This window comes from Schistocerca gregaria, chromosome 8 (assembly GCF_023897955.1).
Source record: "Schistocerca gregaria isolate iqSchGreg1 chromosome 8, iqSchGreg1.2, whole genome shotgun sequence".
NCBI lineage: Eukaryota > Metazoa > Arthropoda > Insecta > Orthoptera > Acrididae > Schistocerca > Schistocerca gregaria.
In genome coordinates, this window is record NC_064927.1 from 506,721,556 (window position 1) to 506,742,646 (window position 21,091).

General features: G+C 39.6%; 3 protein-coding genes across 3 annotated transcripts in view; 2 read left to right on the forward strand and 1 right to left on the reverse strand.

Moving 5' to 3' along the window:
* Positions 1 to 3,759, reverse strand: part of LOC126283969 (vacuolar protein sorting-associated protein 37B) — a 47,806-nt gene extending 44,047 nt beyond the window's left edge. The window contains exon 1 of the mRNA XM_049982427.1: positions 3,625 to 3,759. Coding sequence (XP_049838384.1) covers positions 3,625 to 3,759 — 135 coding nt within the window. The remainder of the gene's footprint in view (positions 1 to 3,624) is intronic.
* A 315-nt stretch (positions 3,760 to 4,074) lies between these two features.
* LOC126283966 (NAD-dependent protein deacylase Sirt4) lies at positions 4,075 to 6,504 on the forward strand. The gene is made up of 2 exons (XM_049982425.1): positions 4,075 to 5,319; positions 5,440 to 6,504. The coding sequence occupies exons 1-2, from the start codon at positions 4,705 to 4,707 to the stop codon at positions 5,773 to 5,775; spliced, it is 951 nt and encodes a 316-aa protein (XP_049838382.1). The 5' UTR covers positions 4,075 to 4,704; the 3' UTR covers positions 5,776 to 6,504.
* Positions 4,116 to 4,496, forward strand: LOC126285277 (prefoldin subunit 1). The gene has a single exon (XM_049984566.1). It carries the CDS (start codon positions 4,116 to 4,118, stop codon positions 4,494 to 4,496), a length of 381 nt encoding a protein of 126 aa, XP_049840523.1.
* Positions 6,505 to 21,091: the final 14,587 nt, after the last annotated feature.

A 21,091-nucleotide genomic window follows, 5' to 3' on the forward strand; every position in this document is an offset into this window, starting at 1 on the left:
GTATTAAGCACAGTTGGTCACTAAAGAGTCCAGAAAGAAGAAAAGGAGAAAAAACTTGGAAAAATATCAAGAGGATAATATACAGTATGGTGCAGGGTGCATGTGAGTGACTAAAAACAAAAAATTAAGCATATATTAAGTAAGTTACAGTCTTTTGAAATTTTAGAAGCCATTCCTGAAAATTTACATTTTCTGTTGCATTTTTCCCTAAATCTCAGAAACCACTTTGAGTAGAGTATTCAAATTCTCAGGGAATAGATATCTTGAGTCTACTGAACTAAAAGAAGAACATGAAGTTCAGTATAATTAAAATTATTTAGGATAACATACAAAAAAGTACACACAGTTTTAACCATGTAATTAAAAAACTGTATTTCCGAAAGCAGTGGCTGAAATGCAATTATTGTAGTTCAGTAGACTCAGAACATACAGTTTAATGTCCTGTAAAAGTTTCATGTCAATGGTTACAGTGGTTTCTGTAATACAGGGAAACCAAGTCACTAAATTTGACGCTGTCAGGATAGGGCGTTCCAGCTCCCCTTAAAACTGCGCATTAGGTTAGGGACATAGGGCCACATGGTTAAGCAAAGAAAACCCACCGTAATATGTTCTGGGAGTTTTGTGCTATTAAAAGTGAAGATGAATGAGATGGATTTAATCACATCACCTTCCGTCCTTTTCATAATATTCTGTACATCATCAATGTCTTTTTGGGCCCAATCAGATTTCACGTCTTCTTTGGGTATGTCCACCAGGACACTGAATGTCACAACACCTTTAGTGTACTTTAATGTGGCGTGGAGCTCAGTCTCAGTGGCATATTCCCCCCAAGGGGTTTGGTCTTCTGCAGGTTTGTCACTTGTTAGGAACTTAACGTTTCCACCAACAGTGTCCTGTTTTGTAACCACTTAACACATTTTGAAGTACCTGAATCCCCTCTAATCCCTTCTGAATGTAAAAAGGTGACACCTTTTCAAAACTTTTCTCTTTCCTTTAAACGAAAAAAGTATCATCTGATCAGCAGCATACATTGTGTTATTAAAGCCGCTAGGATTCTAACATTTCCCCAAGTCTGAGGAACTGGCTACACTGGGTGTTGATACCTACCAGTGGCCCACCCATTCCAAAGGGAGTGGGAAGAGAAAACCACAAGGATCCATCTCGGTCCCATGAGCAGCTAGGGAAATAAAAGTCCCCAAAGACAGAGCCTCTCGTGGCTAGGTAACCCTTATACAACTGAGATGTGACACATTTTGTGACACATTACCAGAGGTTGCCCACTAATGACTGTTTCACCTCAACAGCCATGCATCTTATCAATGCATAGCATACGTTGAGACTGACGTTTTTTTAATAAAGGTTTTTAGCATGCCTCGTAACCCGGGCAGTCAAGCCAAGATCCCCATTCACTTTGACATACAACATTCCACTACTGCACCATATAGTAGCGGGTGAAGCAATCCCAGAGCTTATGATGACATGGGACTGACGGCACTTACCAGTCCACAGCTCAAGAACACCGGGGTCATCAAACCAATATTCAGAAAATAAATGCTGAGTCCAAGAGCACCCATTAGTTTCATGTTCTTTTTCACACTTTTATGATTAAATTTTGGATTTGTTTTAATTTTGTTAATTGTATTGAATATGTTATGGTTGCCGTAATGACACAGGTGACAGGCTGTCTCTCCCAAGTTGATGACATAATGGGCCAAAGCTGACTGCTGGTATAGCACATTTGGTTATTTCCATTCAATGTCAATCACATATCAACAAGCAGTCAGAATTTGAAGTAATAAGACTTTCTACCACGAGGTTTGATTTTGGGCCCTCTGTTTCTGACATTTTTGACCTTATATTTACAGTTTCAGAAGATTTAAGATTTGTAATTTAGGCAGGAGACAAAAATGAAAGATGGTGCAAGTTCCCTTACTGGAAACTTAGCTGATGAAAGGCACAAAAACATCAACAGCTGGTTTAAGGCAAATCAGTTCTCATTGACTTTTGATAAGGCTAGATGTAGATGTACATATAGTTCAGTACTTTTCATAGAACACCTCACACTACAAAAACAGATTTCTTAAACAACAAAACAGAAGATGTAAAATGTGTTACTTTTTGGGATTACAGCTAGATCACAACTTAATGGGCAAACCCATTGCCTAGAATCAACAATGTTCCTTGGTTTCTCTACATTTTCAGTATGCATGGTTACTGCTACAGGCAATTTAAAAGTGAGGGAAATAATTTATTCTGCATATTTCCCATTCACTAATGAAGTGGTGTTGACGATGATGATTACTTTGTTGTTGTCTTCAGTCCGAAGAACTGTTTGATGTAGCTCTCCATGCTACTCTATCCTCGGCAAACCTCTCTATTTCCAAATAACTATAAAATGTACTACCTACAGAATTTGCACAGTTCAATTTCTTTCTATATGTTACAGACCACTCCCCGTGTGCATACAAAAAGGCTCTTTCTGTGCTAAAGTAGAGATCTGTCACAAGAATTCTATATCCATTCAGGTTTCACTAATGTGAAATCCACATAGGCCTAGTTGGTGAGGCTTATTTTTCTCTTTCATCCTACATGCAATCAAGATAAAATACCTATAACAGTTCAGTGATAGTTCGGAAGGAAATCCCTTTTAGCTTTTTATGTCCTTGAACTTCTCAACAAACTTACAAAAATCTACATCACTGTTTGGTTGTATTGTTTAGGAACAATCATGAAGGAGCTATTATCCTTCCTCCCAGGAAGGAAGAATAGTAGTTCAAGAACAGACATTTGCTGAAGACATGGACCATACCATATACACAACTGTAGTCATCTGGAGTTGAACATAGTTGCCCAAAACCAGTAATGGCTATCAAGTAAAAGGTTTTAAGGCACTCACAGATAGCTGAGGTCTCCCTCACCAACTGACATGTTCTACACCTTTGAGGAAATCCTCCATACAGATGTACACAAAGGAAACTATAATCTGTTAAAGAAAATTGCAGTTTAACACCTTGTTGGAAGGACACTTGACAGCAATCGTTTAAGAATGATAAAGGAGACCGATAGCTGCTTTTCAGAGGAAAAGATCTAGAGTTTATGTAGATAAATGAGGATGGGGACCTCTCTTCCTTGTTTACAACTATTTTTAAGGGATTTTAGTATTTTATTGCAGCATATGCTCGTCTTACAAATATGAGAGTCTGATATATAGTTAGATAAATGAAATTTTGATTATTTTGATTAGATGACGTTCCAGAATAATACAGTAAACAGCGCATAAACAGAATATTTACAATTTCTTACGAAGGCCGTTAACTTTCAAGGTGTCACTCTCAACCAAAAACCAATGACCACATCTCCTTAAGAACGAACTTTGAGTACTGCAGAAAACATTTGGGATTTTCTGATGTTTTTCTCTGCTAAAGATGTCATCGTGACTTTTTATAATTTCTTTTTTGCATATTCCCGTCTACGTAATGAAAGGAACTAAGGCCATACATACATAAAAGAAGCTCCACGAGTACACAAAACAGAAATATCTGTTTCCTCATGAATTAGCTAAAGATATATTCCCTTCCTTCTTCTATCGTTGCACTTTGCAGCAGGTAAGAGTTATTAACTAACCTGTTTAATATCTTTCATCATATCTTCAAATTTCTCATCATCGTTTAGCAGTTCTTTCAGTTCTTCTGCATCCAAGTGAGATAAATGCGATAGCGCAGCTGGATAGTCTGGTTCCTGATGATAATTGCCATACATTTTACAAGAAATTACAAGCGGTCCCTTTCTGTGAGAACATATGACAATTACTATACACAGTAAATCACACAAAGCAAAGGTGACAGAAAATACGATTCTTTGCCAGAGAGCGAGGCTCAGTTGTTTCAGCTGATTAAGAAATTCGGTTGCCTCGTCTTTGTTTACGACTCGTTTTAAAAGATCTAAGTTACAGTATAATTATCAATGTAAAATTTCAGCGAAGCAAGTGAGAAAGGTGTTTACATTTCTTTCACAATTTTACGCCTCCAGTATTTCTGTGGGCGTCATCTTTGCTTAGACAGTTAAGACGGCTTGTAGGGACAGGTACGTTGTGCGGTAAGGTACCTACTTGTAAAATGTCGAAGACGGTGGATTTAGAATTAAAGAAAGCATTTAAGGAATTGCAACAAAAAATGCTGGAAACAACGCAGCAGCTAAAAGTTGCAGATGCCAGGATAGAAGTTCTGAAGCAAGGTATGAGACACACGCAGCTCACAGGAAAGGAACTTAGCAGCATGCCACCCGATACAAAAATGTATCAAGGAGTGGGTAGAATGTTCGTCTTGACTGATGTAAACGAAATTAAAACGTCGTTGGACAAGAAACATGAAAGTTACTCCCAGAAAATTAAACAGCTGGAAAACAATAAAATGTATTTGGAAAGGAATTTGAAAGACAGCGAAAATAACCTCCGAGAAATGATTCAGCAACGTAAAGAAGCTGGAGACACCAACTGATTGTGTTTTCGAACTTACATGTTGAAGAAAAGTGACACTGCCCGCGTTAATAGTGAATATCTGATTATTATGAAATTATTTCTTTTTATGACATGAAATATCGATTCCCGTAACGCATTGAAACTATTCGTGAAGTAACTGTGACGTAACTATAACCGTTTGTTATTGTGTGCAAGTTAGTGTGACCCGCTCGACATTGTTTATAAACATGTGGCCTTTAAGAACGAAATTTGCAGATAGAATGGTGAAGTGTCAAAATTCTGTTTCCCGTAGCTGTAGTTCTGCGTTCGTGCCAAAGCACAATCCAGTCAGTGTGGAAGATTTTAGCAAACTTGTTACATTCATTGAGACGTCGCAGAAGATTGCTGTGCTTACTGGAGCAGGAGTATCGACGGAAAGCGGCATTCCTGATTATCGCTCGGAAAATGTTGGCTTATACGCTCGCTCATCTTCGAGACCCGTCCAGTTTCAAGACTTCTTGAAAAGGGCTGAAGTTCGTAAAAGGTATTGGGCTCGCAACTTTATTGGGTGGCCCAGATTTTCGTCATTTTCGCCCAATGCTACACACTACGCTCTACGTGATTTGGAGGTAATACACCAGAAAATTGGTTGGGTTGTTACTCAGAACGTTGATGGCCTTCATACTAAAGCTGGAAGTAATAATGTTGTTGAACTCCATGGCACGGCATATAGAGTAATTTGCCTAAACTGTGACTATAATGTCAGTAGAAACACATTCCAGGAAATTCTTCAACAAATGAATCCCAATATGAAAGCTTCCACGAAAGTGATACGACCAGATGGTGATGTTGAACTGACTCAGGTGAGATGATAAACATCTTTGTCTCTTTCAAAGCTAATGACAGAAAGTTTCAAAACTTGTCGAGAGATAATTTTTATCTTTATTAACGATGGAACTTTTATTCTAATTGTTACCTTGCAGGCTGAAGCAGAAATTTTCCGAGTCCCAGAATGCCCATCATGCGGAGGCATACTTAAACCAGACATCATATTTTTCGGTGAAAATGTTCCAAGAATGCGTGTAGAAACTGTAAAAAGTATTGTGGAAGATTCTGACTCCTTACTAGTACTAGGCTCGTCACTATCTGTTTTCTCGGGGTTTAGAATTGTCCTGCAAGCTGCTGAGCTGGAGAGACGTATTGCAATTATAAATATTGGCAAGACAAGAGGAGACAGCTATGCACATACAAAACTCAATGGCAAGTGTGGAGACATTGTACCAAGACTGTTAGATCTTTTGTACTGTTTCAGCAAGTAGCATTTTTGTCACTGGTAACTAATGTTTTTGTAGAGACATATCGAAATACACATTTGACTGTTCAATGTTGTAAATTTTGATTTGATATGTTGTTATTTATAGCTTCATGATGTGACAGAAGATTAATGAGAAATATTATTTACAACACTACACATATTTGGTACAAGACAGGGCTATTTCTTCTGAAATAGTGGAACTGTTGAAAGCACATTTTGAATGTAAAAAAATATAAACTAATGAATGCACAATTGTGTGGGTTAATTTGATATTTCCAATGTATTTGACTGTGCTAGTGAACAATAAGTGTGTGAAGTTCCATATTCAGTGTGGTCACTCATTCTCTTCTGCCATACACTATGCAAATGAGTTATGTTTACATGTAAATATTATTCTTTTGGACCATATGCAGCTACATTCTTTGTATTGATTAACACAATTATTACACTATTTGTTCTGTCTTTCCTGCTTCCTCTTTTGTTATACACAGAGCTCCCACTTATGCTTACTGTGTTTCACAGGAGATCTGTAAATTTCATTTGAGCAGATTTTATTTTATTTCATTTCATTTTTAATGTAGGGTATTCACTCATGACTTTAATTTTAATTATAATGTGTCTTACTGTGAAAGCGATAAATAATAAAGGTTATTAATTAAATAAAAGTAAGTACTTACAGTTATGTAACAAATCAAATGACAAAAGTAATAAAATATCAGTAATTTGGGTCTTACATTCCTGTTAGGCCTAGAGTGCGATAATGGAACCCTACGCCATCCCTGAAATTTTGGTTTTTGTGAAAGGCTGATCTGTGACATTTCCGGAAGTCTAGGTTGGTTAGAAAGAATGTGATCATTTGGGTGGGAGTTTAAGCTTTACATTTGCGCCGTATTGAACACTCGTCTCATTATGAAAAACTAATACTGCAAGGAAAATTCAGGAAACCTACATTAGTTAATGGGCAAGTCTCAGAGTATGCAGATACATATTATATAGGCCTAATGTACAAAAAATGCAAGGCTACGTAACTTACATTTGTTTACACCACTTCAGGTCCATGTGGTTTTCGTTTGTGTGCAAGAGAACAAACGTGCTGAAGCTGATATGAAATGTGACAGTAAACCGTAATCTTCCTTCCTTTTTTCCCTTCATTTCGAAAAGTTCATCTCTCTCTTCCTTCTCCCAGCATGTTAACCTGAAGTGAATCTTTGCAATAGACTGTAAGTGGGCAGTATTGAGTAAAGTGTCATAGTGGTAATGTCAGTGGATTCATTCAAGATTATCATAGTACAAACTCTTTCCTTCTATTATGCCTAAAGTTCCTTCTAAATCACCTTAAGAAAGTGTTGAGAGCCCTCCTTTGACAAGGCCACATCCGATTAGTTCCCCCCCCCCCCCCCCCCCCATCATTGTTGTCCAACATTACTATAGTTTCATTTATAATGACAGATGTTGAACATTGATTCTCATTTTATTTGGTGTTCATTAGTGTATATAACTCATTATTACAGGAATTATTCATGCTCTCACCTGGTACGCAAATGTGATTTCGGTTTTAATATGATTATAACAGTTCATTCTTTTATGTTGAAAGTGGACTTGTTTTCTTAAAAGGAATTTTGTCACAGATGACAAACTGTAGGTACTGTGCTTAATGCTGGTGGAATAAAATCAGTGCAGTTTCCCTCCAAGATCTGCAATAAATGGTTTTATGGCATACATACTTCACCTTTTATCAGAAAAGCATTTCCAGGCTTTTGAATACTTGGGATAATTTGTAGCTTGATTCTTTCAGACTTTAACATGACTGTCTTGCTCGCAGAAAATCATTTCATCATATGGGTAAGAAAAGTTCTGACAATGTGAATAATTTAGGTGGAAAGGACCTGCATATTTTACAAATCATGATCTTCCAACTTAATGTACAGGGTTGCCACAGGTTATGGAAATTAGGGAATTTCAAACAAGTCAATCAACTCAGGGAAATTTGGGGAAAAAATGCTGGAAAAATCTTGTTTCTGTCTCGGTAGATGAAACGATTTGTTTACTGAGGTGTCGCACATTGTTGTTGGCTGGGTGCAGCTGAGTATGTGCGCCACTTCATTACTACTGTCATTACTAATCACTGTCATTACTGCTGCTCCCCCCCTCTCTACCACTCCCCTCATCTTGCAGTCAGTGCTGCCACCACTTCCTGGTGCTAGCCTAGCAGCTGCTGACAGGAGGCATAAGGATCTGGCATTGGAACTGATTCTCAGATATTGTAAATGCAGCAGTTAGAGACAGCTGTCATGTGCATGAGTTGTGTCTGAGTGATTCTGTGAATGTATATGTTTTCTGGCAAGAGCTATGGATGAAAATTTAACTGTGAGAGTGTAATTGTCTTTTCTATGTGCCTGTCTGCGGCTCGGCAATCATCTTTACGGTGAGTTGCTACCTATCCTCATTATTGTCGATTCTCAGAATATTTGAACAAGTTATCTGTTGCATGCATTGATCACCATGGTCTCATTTTATCAACATGGCACCTGTGGATTATGAATAGCCGGCCACAGGAGTGGATTTCTGCAATGGGCCAAAACCGCAGGCCATTTCTGCATATATCTCTAATGGATTAGGCCTGCCGATCTGAAGCCCATTGTTTCCCACTATTGACCAGGCACTGCCTATTGGATCTAGTCTCACCGACCTGCCCACAAGCAGCATCTGTTTGTGTGTGGCATAATGCAGTGGATTTTCACGGTATCTACATCTGTACTTCGTAAGCCACCCGGCGGTGCGTAGCGGAGGGTACCTTGAGTACCTCTATCGATTTATCTGTGGACCCAGGACTGCAGTGCTACTCAGCAGACCAGAGAGAGAGGTGATAGATTTCAGAATTGCAACTGTCTCGCCGCAAGTATGTCGTACGATTTGACATTTTATAGACTTTTATTTGTTGTAGTACATTCTGACACTTCAAAATTCATTTATATATTTGAAAGGATGGATGATGATAAGAAAATTGTGTCAGTTGCTGACAATTTGTACATTTATGTACTCCTATATCAAAAGAAAAATTGTAAAATACCTATAAATGAATAGATACAACACAGTGGGTAGTAACCGACAATAACGAACATAGTAGAACCAACATTTTATTGGTAGTCACCTACAGTGTTGCTTTACATATTTCTTCCCACCTTATACACTTATTTCAAGAGGCCTACTTTTTTCTGAGGTGAAGGTATTTTAAATCTATCTTGTGACTCCAAGGAAATGCATATTTTTGTAACCCAATGTTATGCTTTATTGAAATAAAATATCAATGGTGTTAATGAAACACACATACTATTTGGCTTGCTTTCTCCATCTAAAAACAGTTCATTACAAAAGATGTTGATGTTAGTACTTAAGATTTTTGCTCACATCAGGAAACACCATCTTCTTTTTCTTCTTCTTCAGCACTACAGCCGTTGGTGGACCTTTACCACCTCAACAATGTTCCTCCATATCTCTCTGTTCTCAGCTTTTTTCTTCCGTCCGTGGATCCCCATCTTGGCATGGTCAGCCAGCACATTGTCCATCCATCTAGCCTTTAGTCTGCCTTTCCTCTGGTGGAATACAATCTGGCATTCATTATTCGTTTGGGCATCCTGTCTTCCGTGATCCTCTCCATATGTCCTAACCAACGTATTCTTTGAGATTTGATATATTTCACTATATCTTTCCCTCTTGTATTTCATGTTTGTATATCACTGTCCAACTTTCTGCCTCTCTCACAGGCCCACAGATTTTTCATAAGATTTTCCTTTCAGATGCCCTAAGGCTGTTACTGTCTGCTTCTGTCATTGTCCATGTTTGTGATTCATAAGTGGCAACAGGTCACTCAAGGAAATAGTAAACTCTCAATTTAGTTCGTCTTGTAATTAGAGAGTTCTTTAGGTTAGCTGGATAGGCTTTGTTTCCTGCTTGTATCCTTTCTCGAATACATTGTCTTATACTATTATCATTGGTTAACAGGACACCTAAATAATGGAAGCATCTAACAGTTTTGAAGCATTTATCAAAGATCTTCAGGACCTGTGGGTTTCTTCTAGCTACAGAATTGGAGATAACCATGTCTTGCTTTCATTTACAGTAAGTTCAATTCTTGTTCCTTCTGCCTCCATTTGTCCATATATTTCTTTAAGCAATGTTACATGCCTTGCCACGATGGCAATATCATAAGCATATGCATATATCTGGCTGGACCTCATCATTATTGTCCCTCTTTTATCCACTTTTTGTATGATACTACGCAGTGCTAAGTTAAACGGGACTGCAGAGAGGCTGCCACCCTGTTTCACTCCATCCTCAAAAGTCAAACTGCCTGGTCATTCTGCTATTCACTTTTACTTAAATGTATCCTTCATTGTTAACTCTATTAACCTTCTCAGTTTATCACAGATGACCAATTCCGGTCTATTAATACTATCAAAAGCTTGTTTAAAGTCAATGAACATGAAGTGGAGATCTATATCATATTAATAAAAAATTTTCATTATTTGTCTAACAACAAACAATTGGTCAGATGTACCTCTGTTTGGTTGGAATCCACATCGGTATTCTCAGGGTATCTTTTCGGTGCACTTCTTTCGTTCAGCACTCCAGAGAAGATCTTATATACTGTATTCAGTAGGGTTATGCTTCTATAGTTTTCACAATTGAGCTTTTCTCCTTTCTTATATGTTGGGCATATTATTCCAGTATTCCACTCCTCCGGCATTCTTTCATTTACCCACATGTTCTATATTAGTTTAAATATTTTATGTCTTGCCTCCTGCCTTTATTAGTTCTGACACGATCCCATCTTCACCGGGTGCTCAGTTATTTTTTAGTTTATTTATCACTGTTTCCACTTCCAACATTATTGGGTTTTGTACCCCATCCCTTTCAATTTCTCTCTTGCCTCTGTGTTCTCTTCTTGTTCCTCTGTACCTCTTGGGGTCTGATCTGAGTTTTTGTTGAGCTTGTTTTCAGAGTATTCTGCCCACCTCTGCAACATTTCTGGTTCATCTCTTATTATTTCGCCGTTTCTTTTTTTCATGCATCTTGTTTGGGTTGAAAATTTTTTCTCATCTTTCCCACCACGTGATAGGATTTCTTCGTTTCATTCTGTTCCTTTAATTCTTCTCTCTCTTTAAACTTTGATTTCAGCCATTAATTTTTCTGTTTCTTGCACATTCTATGGGCATTGGATCTTGATTTTTTTTTTACACCTCCCATGTTTTTTTTCTTGTTTCTCTGTGTATCACTCTCAGTTGTGCTGCATTTTTACATTCTATTACTAGCCTGCATTCATCATCAAACCACTCCTTTCTTGCATTTCTTCTCATCCCAACTATGTCTTTTGCTGCCTCTTTCAGCACTTTCTGGGTCTTAGTCAATCTCTCCTGGATTTCCATTGTTTCCTCAGCTGGGAGTCAGTGCATCTCTAACTTTTGCTTGGTAAGCTTTCACAACTTTTGTGTCATTCAGTTCTTATGTGTCCCAGTTTGTATTTTTCCCCATTCCTGGTTTAGGGGTTACAGATAGTTTTTCTTGCTACAGCTTTTACAGCATAGTGGTCTGAATTGCAGGTAGGGCCCCTTCAGCTCCTCACACTGATAACTGACGTGTCATGTTGTGCCTTTACTAACACATGGTCTATTCAATTGACTATTCCACTTACATTTGATTTCCATGTTCCGAGATGTATTCTTTTATGTGCGAAACATGCTGCTGATGGTTACATTATTTCTAGCAGCAAACTGACATAACATCTCTCCACTCTCATTACTTTCTTCATGTAACGTGCATCTCCCAGATACTCTTCCATATTCGCTTTGTCCAACCTGTGCATTAAAATGTTCCATATCTAAGACGTATCATACTTTTGTACTTTACTGCGTGCCCTTTCTCGATCTTCATCAAGCTTTTCCTTTGTTTGTTGTTCTGCTTCCTCTGTTGGTGCATATGTTGTTGTTATCGTTATATTTATGGATTCCCCTTTCACTCTGCCTGCTAAGTCTTTCATTTATGGGTTCAAATTCCAAAACCTTTTACCAACATCCTTTGTTATTATGAATCCCGTTCCGTCTTGTCCTGTTCTTCTATCTGGTCCAGTATACAGTAGAGAATACTGGGGCATATCTATCTTTCCTTGTCGCTACCATCTTATTTGTTGTAGTGCTACAATGTTCTACTGGAACTTCATGATCTCATCAGCTATTTCTTTCATTTTTCCAGGTTACAACATTGTTCATACTTTCCATTCTACTATTGCCAAATCTTTTGTCCTTTGTCTTTGCTGAGGTCATGTTTTTTATGTCTCATCCGTCATACGAGGCTCTTGTTGAGGTTCTGTGGTATGTCATTTTTACAGTGTGGGGTTATCGGCCCCACGCCCAACCCCCATCTTGTAGAACCTGGATTTCCTTAGGGTTTACTCCCCTAGGGAGGTTGGGTTCCCTGTACCGAAAGAGCTCGCCCTGCCCTATGTTGTGGGACACACTACGTCTGGCTCCTCAGTTGAGACCAGTCCATCTTGGGAGACCCTGCCAGTAGCTACGCTAGTGCCGGCATAACTCTCAACTTCATCGAGGCACGCAAACCGTCCCGCCTGGCACTGAAGGTGCCTACCATAAGGCAGTGTCTGCTGGGAGGGGGAAACACCATCTGCATGCTAGATTTTTTTTTAGATATTTCCTCATTTGCACTATTGTTTCTTGTAGTGCAGATTTCACCTTAAACTTACTCTTCAGGCCTCAAAATTTGTTAGTGAAAATGCTAAAACTTGTCTGGAAATATCAGGGAATTTCATTTGGGGAAACTTGTGGCAACCCTGAATGTAGACCTCAGGCTAAGTAACACAATGGTCTGTCTCTTTAACCTTGATTTTAGTAAAATAGTGTCAGCTGTGATGTCACAGGTCAAAGTCGAATAGTGGCAGCACTACCCCTTTTGCATTTCTGTATATCTACTGTGATCAATGGCTTTAATACTCTGTGCTATTAGGGGACCTTTTTATGGCGGTGACTAGAGCAAGTTCACTGAAGTTCCTTGTTGAAGCTCAGTTGCCTTCTGAATTTTACTCATAAGATAAACATCGTTGCTACCCCATCGTTGGGGTGTTGAAAGACAGTGAATAGTACCCTTAAGAGGCAGGTATGGTCAACATTTTGCTCATTCCAAGAGAGCTGATGAAACTAGACCTTGCACGGTGGCTACTGCCTCTGCTGTAAACATTGTTATGTTCCGAAGGAGTGAGTATGGTGATTTTTGGAGATTAATCTAAAGACATGCATGGTAAACAGCAGTCATGGAAAAATTGTAGGAATGTTCTGATATAATGTAAATACTTGATGGAGTAAAGGAGATGACTCAACAAAAGCAGAGGTGTTGAAACATCAAAAGACACACATAGAAGAAAGAAAACTTGCTAGCTCTCTCTCTCTCTCTCTCTCTCTCTCTCTCTCTCTCTTTTTCTCTCTAGTGCTGCATTTTGGCAAGTGTACTGTGTTCTGGTGGTGGTTGTATCAGGTAGGGTGGTTAGAGGGGGAGTGGCCGGAGGTGAGGAGAGGGACTGACGTCGGGAGGCTAGTGGTTCAGAAGGAGACAGCCGGTTTGCCAGCTAGAAATGCGGGAGGGAGATGTTGCAGGTGCATATGCTGTGCAATGATACATGGTTGTCAGAGCTGATGGGGAGCAGTGCACTCTGAAGGTGACGTGGACATGAATGGTGAGGGGGGGGGGGGGGGGGGACAGGACAGAAGGAGGGCAAACTGTTGGATGCAGGGAATGGCAACAGTGTGTTACTGGATATTGTGGCTGGGACTATTTTTGCCTGCAGCCATTAGTGCTTCATAGTTGAGAGCTGGCAACTATGGTGTGAGCTGTCGAGGATTTTCTTATGCCGTCTCGACTATAGCAGTAATACAGGATGATTTGTAATTGTTGGTAACCATGTGGAGCAGTGAAGTCTAATAAATTTCATTGCAACATATGAGTCAACTTTGTTTGTGAGTACAATAACATTGTTGCTAGTTGGGCATGTGTATTATCCAACACACTTGAGAGACAGGCTGTAAACAGTCAGTCAACTGCTATGATGGAAATAGGCCAGAACACTAATTGGGAATACTACAGTGTAATGAATCAACCATATACAATGATGAATCTGTTGATATGGTGTTGGTTAACATACTGACTGCTAGAAAGCTGCTGGCACTTACAGTAGAGGTTCAAGCCTGATGCCATGGGCCTGCTGGCTGCCACATGCTCCACCATTTTACTGAGCATTAATTTACATTTCTTGATTGATTTTAAGCCAGTGTACAGGAAATTGGGTTCAATATCTTGTTCACATTTTGAACTCTGTTTTCTTCTCTCTCTTCCCTCCCCCCTTTCCCCGACAGCATTGACATATATACGGTAAGAGACAGAATGGAGCATGTGGCCCCCAGCAGGCACAGGCACACGGTGTCAGACACAAACCAGTGCTGTGTGTCCGGTGGCAGCCTTGTTCGTTCAACATGTTAATGGTGAGGTGCTGATGTCTGTACATATGATTCACATTTCCTGACTCTTGGTATCCAATGCCAAAAACATTTCTCAGTAACTCATTTTAGAGATGTTGATACATAAGCATTCTGGTAGGCTGCAACACGGTAGGACCACTGTAGTGGAGATAGCTATTCTTTGTTCTGTAGAAGACTCACGTTAAAAAATCCTGGAGATCTTGTGTATACAATTAGTTTTCTCTCTGGAGAAAAGTTCAGAAACAATTAATGTATCCTGTCTCCACACATTAGGTGCAAGAATTGACTCTGATACTCTACTTTCAATATCATGAAGCACTCTGTGACTGGCTGCTGATCTGACATACATAAATTTACAATTTTTCAGCAGGGTATTAACAGTAGCTGAACCAACATGTCACAGAAATGGAATTTTCAACATCTACAATCACTATATCTATGCAGACATAGATTCACACTGAAACACGTCTTTCTTCTTTATTTAGGTATTTAAGTGAAAGGTTTCTCAATGAGAGACTCTACAAAATATTGCAAATAATATGTAAATTATTATTAAATATTATTATATAACATGTAAATTAAAACACAATAAGAATGCACTTTCTAAAGATGATAGCATAAATATCTTCTGCTGATGCGCCATATATGTTGTGACAATGTGAAAATTAAAATCCGTCCACTTTTAGATGTGCCATCATCAGTGAGATTAAAAAAAAGTTGTGACTGTATCTGGCCAGTGAGCACAGCGTGTGATGTCATTGTCAGGTAATGCATGACCGATCAATCGGAAACAATTCTTACACACACGTGCAAGACAAAGAAAATCAGTGGTAAATAATCCCGAGGGACGGTCCTGTCTTTGATTAAAGAAGAATTAATTAAAGAATGCAAATAGTGTTTGGCCGTTTCATCATCGAATAATCCACATCTAATTTCTCGTATTCATTTGCTGTAAAACATAAAGATAATATAAAAATTATCATCATTACCTGTTTCTCTTCGGTTTTGGGGCCTCCTGAAAAAACTCGAATTCAGTTATTGCCTCTCTGTACTTGTCCCTATTCATTGCGTCCATTTCTGTAAGTCCAAGTTCACTGAGGTCTTCCTTTATTCCTTGCAGCCAAGACCTGAGTGTTTTTCTCTGTTGAATTGTAGTGAAGATTTTCTTTGTCAATCTACCACCATCCATTCTCACCAGATGACCAAAGAACATCAGCCTTCTCTTTCTCATTTACATTGTGACTGGTTTAATAAATTGGTAGATCTTCTCATTACTCATCTTTACCCATTTTTCACCAAATTTTTGTGTCCACCAAGAATCTTCCTTAGAATTACTCTTTCCTTCTTCTCAAGCTCATATATTAGTCCTTTGTTCTTGAGGGAGTATGTTTCTGCTGCATGTTGAACTTCTGTTCTCGCAACTGTATTGTAGTGTAATAACTTTGCATTTCGAGATAGGCATTTTTTGTCGTACAGCTTTTTTGTGCCCTCCTAAGTTTAGCTACTTTTTCTGTGCAAGTATCCGCTGTTGTTTCTCCCAAATATATAAAGTTTTGATCCTTTCCCCATACATCCAATAATTGTGTGCAGTTCTTTGGTTTTCTTATATTTGTTAGACATGACCTTAGTTTTTTCTTGTTATATCTGTAAGCCAAATTTAGATGCATGCTTTGCTAAGATTGCTATTTATTTAATTGCATCTGCTTTATTTGTGGATAGGAGAGCAATATCATCTGCAAAAGCTAGTGCATGTATCGTAAGGCCTTTACCTGGTCCTCCAAAAGAAATTCCCTTTTTGGTGAGTGTATTCCTGCAATGTCTCCCTCATGATCTTTTCCGAAGTGGTGTTGAATAGACTTGAGGAGAGTCCATCCCCATGTCTCAAACCCATTTGGATGTTAAAAGGGTCAGGAATCTTGCCTCAAAATTTGACTTTGGGCTTGGTATCTTTGTGTTTACTTTACTATCTCTCTAGTTTTTCTGTCAATTCCAAATTCCTCCAGAGTTCTAATGAAGCTTTCTCTGTCTCTGGAGTCATATGCTTTTCTAAAATCAATAAACATTGTAACATGTGGTTAACCAGACCAGCACATGTTCTAATAATGTTTTTAAGGGTAATAATTGACTCTGAACAGCTATTTCCTTTTCTGAATCCACCTTGGTATTCTATCTGTGCATTGAGAACTGGTCCAGTCCTATTAAGTAATATCTTGCAAAGGACCATGTGTGGAATGGATAGAAGGGAAATCCACTTGTAACTGTTCACATCTGATATGTCATCCTTTTTGTGAAGTGGATGTATAAGTGCCATTCTCCAATCTTCTGGGATCTTCTCAGTTCTCCAAATTTCCTTAATAATTATACCGAGGTGTAGTGCTACTTCTTCCTCACATACTTTCAAAAGTTCAGCTGTGATTCCACCTTCACCAGAAGATTTGTTGTTCTTGATGAATTTTATAGCTTGCCAGACTTTATTTAGAGTTGGTGGATGTGATTCTGCAGGGATTTGTGTTGGAGTTGTGAATTCCGGTTTCTCTGGGGACGCTTTACAGTTGAGAAGGTCTTCAAAATAGTATGCTAAAATGTTGCAGTTTTCTTGGTCATTTGTCAACGAAAATTTAAAGTGGGTGGTTCACAACCTTTCCGGTGTCTTTTGAAAGATTGGTAATAGTCTCTGGATTTGTTTTGTGTGAAGTACACCTGTATTTGTTTAAGGGATAGTCTTTCATACAGTCTCTTTTTGTTTGTGATTGTGTAGGAGGCTATTTTTCTACCTTCTCTGAACCTTTCTAGGTTGTTTTGTGTCAGATTCAATTTAAACTTTTGCCATAGCTTTTGTATGTTTTCCAAAGCTCAAAGCTTCACTGCACTTTTCATTCCACCAGATATTCTTGTGTTACTTTTTGTTGGAAGAGATTCTTCTGTACCTTTCATTATTTAAGACTTCATTTCATCCCGTGTCTCGCCTTGCAATTTTTATGTAAAACAATTTTGAGTATCTGCCAAACTATTCCTGGTTTCAAAATGCATTCTCATAGGTTTATCATCATTTCTTCCTGAATTTGGAATGAATTTAATTTTAGACTTAACAAGATAGTGGTCCGTATCCTTTGGCTCCTTTCTGTACCTTAATATTTTGAATTTTCTTAAATTCTTTTCTAGAAATGACTATGTGGTCAATTTGGAACTCTCCAAGGAGTTGATTGGTGCTTTCCATGTATTCATGTTCTTGGGATGTTTCATGAAGTGTATAGTCATAATTTTGAGGTTGAAGATTTGGCTGAGTTCCACAAGTCTTATTCTATTGTTGTTTGTCCTCTTACGAGCTGGGTATTCTCCAATGATGTTTTTGTATTTCCTCTCCTTGCCGAGCTGTGCATTAAAATCCCCAATCAGAATGACAACATTTTCCTTTGTAATCTTCTGAATCGTGTCTTCTTGTTATTCCCAGAAAGTCTGTACATTGTTCAGATTTTTTTTTTTTTTTTATTGTCAATATTTGTTGGAGCTTGAGCATTCACTAGCGTATACATTTTGTTTTTACATTTGATCATCAATGTTGAGAGTCTGTTGGACTTAGAGCTGAAGTTTGTTATGGAATCTCTTATACACTCCTGGAAATGGAAAAAAGAACACATTGACACCGGTGTGTCAGACCCACCATACTTGCTCCGGACACTGCGAGAGGGCTGTACAAGCAATGATCACACAGCGGACACACCAGGAACCGCGGTGTTGGCCGTCGAATGGCGCTAGCTGCGCAGCATTTGTGCACCGCCGCCGTCAGTGTCAGCCAGTTTGCGTGGCATACGGAGCTCCATCGCAGTCTTTAACACTGGTAGCATGCCGCGACAGCGTGGACGTGAACCGTATGTGCAGTTGACGGACTTTGAGCGAGGGCGTATAGTGGGCATGCGGGAGGCCGGGTGGACGTACTGCCGAATTGCTCAACACGTGGGGCGTGAGGTCTCCACAGTACATCGATGTTGTCGCCAGTGGTCGGCGGAAGGTGCACGCGCCCGTCGACCTGGGACCGGACCGCAGCGACGCACGGATGCACGCCAAGACTGTAGGATCCTACGCAGTGCCGTAGGGGACCGGACCGCCACTTCCCAGCAAATTAGGGACACTGTTGCTCCTGGGGTATCGGCGAGGACCATTCGCAACCGTCTCCATGAAGCTGGGCTACGGTCCCGCACACCGTTAGGCCGTCTTCCGCTCATGCCCCAACATCGTGCAGCCCGCCTCCAGTGGTGTCGCGACAGGCGTCAATGGAGCGACGAATGGAGACGTGTCGTCTTCAGCGATGAGAGTCGCTTCTGCCTTGGTGCCAATGATGGTCGTATGCGTGTTTGGCACCGTGCAGGTGAGTGCCACAATCAGGACTGCATACGACCGAGGCACACAGGGCCAACACCCGGCATCATGGTGTGGGGAGCGATCTCCTACATTGGCCCTACACCTCTGGTGATCGTCGAGGGGACACTGAATAGTGCACGGTACATCCAAACCGTCATCGAACCCATCGTTCTACCATTCCTAGACCGGCAAGGGAACTTGCTGTTCCAACAGGACAATGCACGTCTGCATGTATCCCGTGCCACCCAACGTGCTCTAGAAGGTGTAAGTCAACTACCCTGGCCAGCAAGATCTCCGGATCTGTCCCCCATTGAGCACGTTTGGGACTGGATGAAGCGTCGTCTCACGCGGTCTGCACGTCCAGCACGAACGCTGGTCCAACTGAGGTGCCAGGTGGAAATGGCATGGCAAGCCGTTCCACAGGACTACATCCAGCATCTCTACGATCGTCTCCATGGGAGAATAGCAGCCTGCATTTCTGCGAAAGGTGGATATACACTGTACTAGTGCCGACATTGTGCATGCTCTGTTGCCTGTGTCTATGTGCCTGTGGTTCTGTCAGTGTGATCATGTGATGTATCTGACCCCAGGAATGTGTCAATAAAGTTTCCCCTTCCTGGGACAATGAATTCACAGTGTTCTTATTTCAATTTCCAGGAGTGTATTTCGTCTAACAATAAAGTCTGTACCTAAGAGAGGGCATTTTTCAAAGATATTCTCTGCTGGTCTTCCTTTATAAACTCTGTAATTGCCCATTTCAAAAGAATTTGCATCAGTATAGTGAGTTTCTTGTAGTGCCATAATTTGGATATTATGGTGCTCAAGTGCTCGAGTCAGTTCTTGACATTTTCCTGTTTTGATCAGTGAGTTAATTTCAGTGTTCCTATATTATATTTCTTCTTGAATTTGAGCTTGTCAGGGTCTTTCAATAAGAAAAGAGCAGGAAGTACAGGCTCCCCAGAATCTGAAATGCCTGCTTACAACCTGATTGTGAGAGATTTTACTCTCTGGGGGTCATGTTTTCTTTTCCACTCATAATCCATAAAATTTGTAAGGTTGGAGTGGTGGAGATTCCGAAGATTGCTAGAGATACAGCTGGAGTATTAATCCAGGGGGTTTGTGTTTCGTCCACGAGAGCTATTTCATTTTGCTCAAGCCCGCTGGCAAGCCAATGAGGACCACCCCCCCCCCCCCCCCCCAATCCACCACCTTGGGACACGCCATGTCGTAGTTGCACTTCCCCCCATGTTACCACAGCGTAACAGGTATTACATACCATTATGTGATGCTGTTTGTATTTTTATCATAATTTGTTTCTAATCTAAATAAATAATAAAGTCCATTGTGATCTTTCACCATTCCTTGCCAAAATTGTTCCTTTAAAAATTTATGGTTTGCTATTGAATTTTGATTTCTCTCTACACGATATCTGGACAACATTTAGCAGTTGTTTTCATAATGTGTTGAGCACAGATTTTGTTACTTGCTGTTTGGATTCCAACCAAATTGTGAATGATATGTACTGCACATGGTCCTTAAAACTGTAAACTTTACTTAAAATTTCATTAGATTTTAATTTAAGAAATTGCAACAAGACAAAACCCTTTCTCCAATACCTCTATGTACTGGCATGTATCTGTGGCAACCAAAATGTTTTCTGACATGATTTAATTAAACTGTGTGCTACATCCCCAATCTTAAAGCCTCTAGATCTTTTGATTAAATTATCCATCACTTTAGTCTCAACTGTCTCCTGTAATACACTGTCCCAGAAATTTATCACTTCTGCCATTATGCTGGTATCTTAAAATTTCATTTTATGCACATGGGTGAGGCACTGTTTCGTGATAGGTGATTTAGTTGGCTACTTGAGTTGTACGTAACCCTCATGTGCCTTCCATCTTTGTTTAACTGATCTTATTGTCTGTCCAACATGGTATATAGTACATACATACCCTATATTTGTAGCCCTAGATTAATAAAGTATACCGTTTAATTTTGTTGAAGGGAATTATATAAATTTTTAAACATATATCTGAGGTATTTCTCCATTTTCCCCAGAAATGCTGCCTGTGTATGGAAGACAAGTGAAGTTGCTACTTCATTGGTACTGGTTCTAGTTTTCTCTGCTGACAGCATCAATTTACCTTTTAGAGTATGCTCGATCTGGTATTCTGTGTACTTATACATTTTGAGAACTTCCTTCCTTTGAGTTTTTTGGCAACATTTTCTTCATCTGCAATGTGGAGTTATGTTTTGAACACAGAACTTTACTTGTACAGTGTTCCTTGGATAATATGACAGAACACTGATGCTTCATGTAGGGTGCCAGCAATGAGAGTAGAGTAAGTCATTATTTGACTGGACGTTATCCCAGGTTGTGAACCTATTTGGCTAATGTGATCTCTACACTTAACATAT